This window comes from Ostrea edulis, chromosome 9, assembly GCF_947568905.1.
Source record: "Ostrea edulis chromosome 9, xbOstEdul1.1, whole genome shotgun sequence".
NCBI classification, from domain to species: Eukaryota; Metazoa; Mollusca; class Bivalvia; order Ostreida; family Ostreidae; genus Ostrea; species Ostrea edulis.
In genome coordinates, this window is record NC_079172.1 from 13,417,634 (window position 1) to 13,426,860 (window position 9,227).

The 9,227-nt window shown below is 35.7% G+C and overlaps 1 protein-coding gene across 1 annotated transcript in view; it reads left to right on the plus strand.

The window, feature by feature from the left end:
* The first annotated feature begins 10 nt into the window (after nucleotides 1-10).
* Nucleotides 11-9,227, plus strand: part of LOC125659453 (ryncolin-4-like) — a 14,039-nt gene continuing 4,822 nt past the window's right edge. Inside the window, exons 1-4 of the mRNA XM_048891119.2 lie at nucleotides 11-215; nucleotides 1,394-1,534; nucleotides 3,345-3,487; nucleotides 3,646-3,742. Of these exons, the coding sequence (XP_048747076.2) occupies nucleotides 125-215; nucleotides 1,394-1,534; nucleotides 3,345-3,487; nucleotides 3,646-3,742 (472 nt within the window). The 5' untranslated portion in view covers nucleotides 11-124. The remainder of the gene's footprint in view (nucleotides 216-1,393; nucleotides 1,535-3,344; nucleotides 3,488-3,645; nucleotides 3,743-9,227) is intronic.

Consider the following 9,227-nt stretch of genomic DNA (forward strand, 5'->3'; position numbering starts at 1 on the left):
GTCAACACATTTATAACCAATCGATAATTATCTATTGTCATGCAACTAAGAGATCATTTTACAATTTAATAGAAAATGAAAAGGTATAAAACTATGGACGTAGTCGTTGTGCTTGTATCCAAAGATGGTGTCGTTTGGAAGTGCCTGCTTTCTGTCGTTCTCCGTATTGTGCTTTAGAGATATTCTCTGTGTTGTACCTCATGCCCAAATAAAAGGTAAATTCGAAATCTTATTGTTACTAGTACTTAGGCCTACTACTAAGACATCGCGTCTGGATATATATATATATAATTAAAATTAAAAAAGCAGGAAAATAAGCAATTCCAAAATATATTCAAATCACTAGCGCTTACTGGATTATAACATCCATCATCGAATATAAATATTTGATTCATTATATTTTGGAACTGCATATTTTCCTGCTTTTTATTTTAAATATTTTGACTGTGTGATATCAACTCTTTCTATTTGGAATATATATATATATATATATATATATATATATATATATATATCCAATAATAAAAGTCAAGAAACAGAAAACATGAATAACATTTCATTGTTACATGTAGCACTTTTGGCTTTAATAAAAAAAAAATTCATTTTATAACTGTCTGAAGAGGCATTAAAGCCGAAAGCGCTAACAGTGAAATGTTATTCGAGTTTTGTGTTTCTTTACTTTTATTATTGAATATATTTACTGTATTAAAAACTGAATTTTTACAATATATATATATATAGAGAGAGAGAGAAAGAGAGAGAGAAAATCTATGGAAGAAAAAGCTTAATACATATGTACATTACTGTCTATAAACTATCTTAACGAACATTTTTGGGTGTAGTATGTGTGCACTATCTATTTTTAATTTTTTTTTTTTTAAAAACCATATATATGTTTATGTATATGCAAGAATTTACTTTACACCAATTAGTGTCCACTTACAGGTATGATTTAAACAGGTTATTACAGTAGCTCTCGCAATTTTTCAGACGTTTTTGGCGCAATTTTGATACATGACGTTGCCTTTCAGATGTATGTACATTGTGACGTCATAATACGTTGTTCAACGTTAGTTGCTATGCATTTTTAAAATAAACACGACTGATGAAGGCTGGTAAAACGGCTGAAATATTTCGAAAAGTGTTTTAATGGGTTTTTTTATTATTATTCTTACAAAAGAGAGACTTTGGATATATATAGGTGAAGATAACGAACAGTGATCAATCTCATAACTCCTATAAGCAATACATCTCTCTCTCTCTCTCTCTCTCTCTCTCTCTCTCTCTAGCTTTAGAAATAAGACTTATAAAGATAATATCTCGTTGACACACAGGTAGTTGAACGATCCAGTTCCCCACGAGATCCTCTGGTTATTTTGTAATTTCATTTCAGGAAATGTTGAGAATTTCCTCAAGTTGACCCCATGGAACTGGAAGCACCTGAACACGGCATTCAAAGTGGACTCGCCCGTTTCTGTGGACATATCTCTCATATCACGCTACAGACTTACAGGAGGGAAACACAAGTATCAGAGTCAGTATATACATATGTATGTAGGGAACAGAGTTACTGGGAAACACAATGTCAGTATATATGTAGGGAACAGAGTTACTGGGAAACACAATGTCAGTATATATGTAGGGAACATAGTTACTGGAAAACACAATGTCAGTATATCATGTAGGGAACAGAGTTACTGGGAAACACAAAGTCAGTATATATGTAGGGAACAGAGTTACTGGAAAACACAATGTCAGTATATCATGTAGGGAACAGAGTTACTGGGAAACACAAAGTCAGTATATATGTAGGGAACAGAGTTACTGGGAAACACAATGTCAGTATATCATGTAGGGAACAGAGTTACTGGGAAACACAAAGTCAGTATATCATGTAGGGAACAGAGTTACTGGGAAACACAAAGTCAGTATATTTGTAGGGAACAGAGTTACTGGGAAAACCAAAGTCAGTATATATATAGGGAGCAGAGTTTCTGGGAAACACAAAGTCAATATATATGTTGGGAACAGAGTTACTGGGAAACACAATGTCAGTATATATGTAGGGAACATAGTTACTGGGAAAAACAAAGTCAGTATATCATGGAGGGAACAGAGATACTGGGAAACACAATGTCAGTATATATGTAGGGAACATAGTTACTGGAAAACACAATGTCAGTATATCATGTAGGGAACAGAGTTACTGGGAAACATAAAATCAGTATATATGTAGGGAACAGAGTTACTGGAAAACACAATGTCAGTATATCATGTAGGGAACAGAGTTACTGGGAAACACAAAGTCAGTATATCATGTAGGGAACAGAGTTACTGGAAAACACAAAGTCAGTATATCATGTAGGGAACAGAGTTACTGGGAAACACAAAGTCAGTATATATGTAGGGAACAGAGTTACTGGAAAACACAATGTCAGTATATCATGTAGGGAACAGAGTTACTGGAAAACACAAAGTCAGTATATCATGTAGGGAACAGAGTTACTGGAAAACACAAAGTCAGTATATCATGTAGGGAACAGAGTTACTGGGAAACACAAAGTCAGTATATCATGTAGGGAACAGAGTTACTGGGAAACACAAAGTCAGTATATCATGTAGGGAACAGAGTTACTGGGAAACACAATGTCAGTATATCATGTAGGGAACAGAGTTACTGGGAAACACAATGTCAGTATATTATGTAGGGAACAGAGTTACTGGGAAACACAAAGTCAGTATATATGTAGGGAACAGAGTTACTGGAAAACATAAAATCAGTATATATGTAGGGAACAGAGTTACTGGAAAACACAAAGTCAGTATATCATGTAGGGAACATAGTTACTGGGAAACACAAAGTCAGTATATCATGTAGGGAACAGAGTTACTGGGAAACACAATGTCAGTATATCATGTAGGGAACAGAGTTACTGGGAAACACAAAGTCAGTATATATGTAGGGAACATAGTTACTGGAAAACACAATGTCAGTATATCATGTAGGGAACAGAGTTACTGGGAAACACAAAGTCAATATATATGTAGGGAACAGAGTTACTGGGAAACACAAAGTCAGTATATATGTAGGAAACAGAGTTACTGGGAAACATAAAATCAGTATATATGTAGGGAACAGAGTTACCGGGAAACACAAGTATCAAAGTCAATATATGTAGAGATGAGTTACTGGGAAAGACAGATATATAAAAGTCAGTGTGCATGCTTTGCAGATAAAGTCTGATAACCAATGCATGTTTCTCAATTAATGTTATTCATTTCACACGTAAATTAGTTTTATTAGAATTTTAAGTGTTTTTTAAAACGAAATTCGTTGTGAACAGACCTCAGAAAAAGAGATTGTGCATCCATTCTGAAAATTATACCCTCAACAAGAGGAAGAAATGGCGTCTACACTGTTTACCCGGATATGAAAACAAAGAAATCGGTGTACTGTGATATGACGACAGGCGGAGGCGGTTGGATGGTATGTTCTGTCTTCTTTTAACTTACTCCATTTTCTTCCTGGCGGGTTATGATAATTTTCACGTTACGTTAGCGAATGAATTTGAATATCTTTTTAAAAACCTTGGGTTTTCATGTGTTTTTGGTCTTAAGACTATCATGTAGTTTTGTTTGAAATAGGTTATTCAAAGGAGAATCGATGGAACTGAGAATTTTTACAGGACCTGGAAGGAGTACAAAGTCGGATTTGGCAGAGCTGATGGAGAATACTGGCTAGGTAAAAACTTTCAAAATACAAAATCACATCTCTTAAAAGGTAGAATAGATAGAAGTAGATTACCCCCAACATCCAAAGTGTCGGATATACAGATACGAGGTCAAATGAATAAGGATATATAAAGCACTGAAAATGACCAACGACACGAACAATATTGAATTTTCAAATTTTCTGGTTCCATTCTGCAGGACGATAGAATATTTACCTAGAAACGAAAGCCAAATTGATGTAAAAAAAACAAAACAACAACACCAAGCATTATAAACACCGAAAGGCTAGTAATATATAGGGCGTCTACATATTGAAATCGTCAGGTTTTTCACGGAGTTATAAATACTTCTGTTCTCAACGAGAGTCAAGACTGATCTTGACCCGTATTGAGAACGGACGTATTTTTAAACCGAGTTCAGACTTGACTTTCGTCACCAGAAAAAAACCTTACATAGATGGAAAGTAGAGGATATCTACTTTAATATTTTGAAATTGAAAAATTCCTCAAATTTACCTTATTTAGTTAAAAGAAAGTAATGTGAAAAAAATTCAAACCCCTGCTAGACTCGAACGCACGAACTACCGATCAGCAGTTGACACGTTAATTTACTGAGCCATCCAGCTAGGCAACCAGATCTTACAGAAATACACATGTATTGCTTATATTTAAGTTTCAAAAGGAAGTCAGCCATTATGACGATGTATCATTCTTCCTTAATCCAACATCAAACTTAGGACTCATACTGTGACTTCCTCCTTAATCCAACATCAAACTTAGGACTCATACTGCGACTTCCTCCTTAATCCAACATCAAACGTAGGACTCATACTGCGACTTCCTCCTTAATCCAACATCAAACGTAGGACTCATACTGCAACTTCCTCCTTAATCCAACATCAAACGTAGGACTCATACTGCGACTTCCTCCTTAATCCAACATCAAACTTAGGACTCATACTGCGACTTCCTCCTTGTGGATTTTGAAAGGAGAGGCAGGTTATAGTACAGTGAATGATCCTAAATTAATATAATATATCTAAATAAAAATTTCTATACATGTTGTGAACCTGTCCTGAAACTGGGTACATAGTTTTAACATTTCTGCGCTATACATGAAGAAGCATGAGAAAGATGTATGTTAAGAATGTTTTCATATATATATTTGTATGTGAATATTATTCTTGACCACGAGGGACTTGGTTTGTACAAATCGGAATCCACTTTAGTTTATAAAGATACACACATTTTCAAAATTTCATAAACTGTTCTCAAGTGTTTCTTCAAAATAAGATCTAAAATAATCAAAGTCCTGAAAGTACTGAAAGATGGGGTCAAATTATTCAATGCATAACTTTCAGAAATGGTGCAGTTATGCTAATACATGTATGACAATTCATATGAAAACTCTCCAGACAAATATTTTAATCAGACATAGGTCTTGAATTGCAGATTTACGTACAACTTCCTATTCGTGTTTTTGATACAAGAAAAGAAGTGTTCAAAATTGAAATTTTCTTGAAGTCTTTTCCTTTTTTAGCTCACCTGAGCTGAAAGCTCAAGTGAGCTTTTCTGGTCACCCGTATTCCGGCGTCCGTCCGTCCGTCTGTCCGTCTGTCCGTCCGTCTGTCCGTCTGTAAACTTTTCACATTTTCAACTTCTTCTCAACAACCAATGGGCCAATTTCAACCAAAGTTAGCACAAAACATCTTTAGGTAAAGGGAATTCTAAATTGTTAAAATAAAGGGCCAGGCCACCTTCCAAGGGGAGATAATCAAGAAAAGGTAAAAATAGGGTAGGGTCATTAAAAAATCTTCTTCTCAAGAACCACTGGGCCAGAAAAGATGAAATTGATATGAAAGCTTCCTTATATAATGCAAATTCTAAATTGTTAAAATCATAGCCCTCGGGGGTCAGATGGGGCCACAATAGGGGATCAAAGTTTTACATACAAATATATAGGAAAAATCTTTAAAAATCTTCTTCTCAAGAACCACTGAGCCAGAAAAGATGAAATTTATATGAAAGCTTCCTTATATAATGCAGATTCTAATTTGTTAAAATCATGGCCCCCAGGGGTCGGATGGGGCCACAATAGGGAATCAAAGTTTTACATACAAATATATAGGGAAAATCTTTAAAAATCTTCTTCTCAAGAACCACTGACCCAGAAAAGCTGAGATTTATACGAAAGCTTACTTATATAATGCAGATTCTAAATTGTTAAAATCATGGCCCTCGGGGGTTGGATGGGGCCACAATAGGGGGTCAAAGTTTTACATACAAATATATAGGGGAAATCTTTAAAAATCTTCTTCTCAAGAACCACTGAGCCAGAAAAGCTGAGATTTATATGAAAGCTTCCTTATATAATGCAAATTCTAAATTGTTAAAATCACGGCCCCCGGGGGTCGGATGGGGCCACAATAGGGGGTCAAAGTTTTACATACAAATATATAGGAAAATCTTTAAAAATCTTCTTCCCAAGAACCACTGAGCCAGAAAAGATGAAATTTATATGAAAGCTTCCTGATATAGTACAGATTCTAAATTGTTAAAATCATGGCCCCCGGGGGTCGGATGGGGCCACAATAGGGGATCAAAGTTTTACATACAAATATATAGGGAAAATCTTTGAAAATCTTCTTCTCAAGAACCACTGAGCCAGAAAAGCTGAGATTTATAGGAAAGCTTCCTGATATAATGCAGATTCTAAATTGTTAAAATCACGGCCCCCGGGGGTCGGATGGGGCCACAATAGGGGGTCAAAGTTTTACATACAAATATATAGGAAAAATCTTTAAAAATCTTTTCCCCAAGAACCACTGAGCCAGAAAAGCTGAGATTTATAGGAAAGCTTCCTGATATAGTACAGATTCTAAATTGTTAAAATCATGGCCCCCGGGGATCGGATGGGGCCACAATAGGGGGTCAAAGTTTTTTTTGTTTGTTGTTTGTTTTTAGCTCTTCTGAGCCAAAGGCTCAAAGAGCTAATGCTATGGCCATTTGTGCGGTGTGCGTAAACTTTTTAGAAAAAGGGCTATAACTCAAGAACCCCTTGGCCAATTTTTTTCAAATTTGTTACAGGGTATCATTGGCCCAAGGGCTTTCATACATACTAAATAAAGGGATGTGACCCTTTAACAAGGGGAGATAATCAGGAAAATACAAACAAAAGTAGTGGTTGCTAAAAAATCTTCTTCTCAAGAACCACAGGGCAGATTATCACCAAACTTACACATAAGGATGGGGATATGTTGTAGATTAAAAATTGTTCAAGGCATTACCCTGGGGCAAAGGGCATGGTCTCAAGGTCACTTCAAAGTTGACCTAAATTTAAACTTTTTTTAAATTCCTTAAATCTTAGATATTTTAGTCATTAAAAGGACTAGGATCATCAAATTTTGACAGTTGATGCATCTTAGGACCTTGTGTCAAGTTGTCTCAAAAGTAGGTCACGGTGACCTACTTTTTGAATTTTGCAGGTATTTATTTTAAAATTAATTTTGATGCATATCTTGGACACTTTGAAGCCTATGATCATCAAAACTTGTCAGTTGGTGGATCATGGGACCTTGAAATGCGTCAACTGAAAAATAGGTCACCGTGACCTACTTTCTGAATTTTATGGCTTATCATTTATAGATATATTTTAAGTTGTTATTTCAAATACCGAGAGGTTTAGAATCATCAAATCTTGTAAGTTGATGCATCTTGAGGCCTTGAAACATATTTATAAAAAAAGTAGGTCACAGTGACCTACTTTTTGAATTTTGCAGATATTCAAATTTCACATTTTCAATTTTAGATGCATATTTTGGGGCACTGTAAAACCTAGGATCATCAAACTTTGTCAGTTGATGCGTCTTCAGTCTTCGGTTTGTGTCGACCAAAAAGTAGGTCACCGTGACCTACTTTTGGTATTTGACAGTTAAATTACTATATTTCAGACACTATTTGACCTACAATCATCAAACTTTGTCAGTTGATGCATCTTGAGTCTTCGGAGTGTATCGACCAAAAAGTAGGTCACTGTGACCTACTTTTGGCATTTGACAGTTATATTTATATATTTCAGTCACTAATTGACCTACAATCATCAAACTTTGACAGTTGATGCATCTTGAGTCAATGGAGTGTGTCGACCAAAAAGTAGGTCACCTTGACCTACTTTTGGAATTTGACGGCTATATTTATATATTTCAAATACTATTTGACCTACAGTCATCAAACTTTGTCAGTTGATGGGTCTTGCATGTTCGAAGGGTTTCGACCAAAAAGTAGGTCAACTTGACCTACTTTTGGAATTGGACACCTATATTTATATATTTCAGATACTATTTGACCTACAGTCATCAAACTTTGTCAGTTGATGCGTCTTGCATGTTCAAAGGGTGTTGACCAAAAAGTAGGTCACCTTGACCTACTTTTGGAATTGGACGGCTATATTTATATATTTCAGATACTATTTGACCTACAGTCATCAAACTTTGTCAGTTGATGGGTCTTGCATGTTCGGAGTTCGCTGACCAGAAAGCAGGTCACCATGACCTACAATTGGAATTTGACAGCTATATTTCAATATTCAGATACTAATTGGCTTAAAATCATCAAACTTTGTCAGTTGATATTTCTTGGGTTCTCAAAATGTGTAAACCAAAAATAGGTCACATTGACCTACTTTTTTTTAATTCTTAGGATTTAACTGAATATTTAGAATACTAAGAGGCTAAGAATAGAATTGGTGGGGTTGTACAATTTATCAGAAGAGCGATTCTAGGCCCTTGGGCCTCTTGTTTGTTTTTTTCGTTGTTTTTTTGTTGTTGATATAGTGCAGATTCAAGTTTGTTAAAACCATGGACCCTGGGGATTGGATGGGGCCTCAAGGGGGGCATCAAAGTTTTACATACAAATTTATAGGAAAAATCTTTTAAAATCTTCTCAAGAACCACTGAGCCAGAAAAGCTGAGATTTATATGAAAGCTTCCTGATATAGTACAGATTCTAAATTGTTAAAATCATGACCCCCGGGGATCGGATGGGGCCACAATAGGGGGTCAAAGTGTTTTTTTTTTTTTTTTTTTTTATATAGTGCAGATTCAAGTTTGTTAAAATCATGGACCCTGGGGATTGGATGGGGCCTCAAGGGGGGCATCAAAGTTGTTAAAATCATGCCCCCCTGGGGTAGGATGGGGCCACAATAGGGGATCAAAGTTTTACATACAAATATATAGGGAAAATCTTTAAAAATCTTCTTCTCAAGAACCATTGGGCCAAAGAAGTTCACATTTACATGAAAGCTTTCTGACATAGTGTAGATTCAAGTTTGCAAAAACCATGGCCTCCAGGGGAAGGTTTGGGCCATAATAGGGACTACGGTTTTAAATGCAAATAGATATGGAAAATCTTCTGATATGGACCTAGGTGACTCAGGTGAGCGATGTGGCCCATGGGCCTCTTGTTATGGTTTTGAGGCCAAAACAAATATCTAAAGGA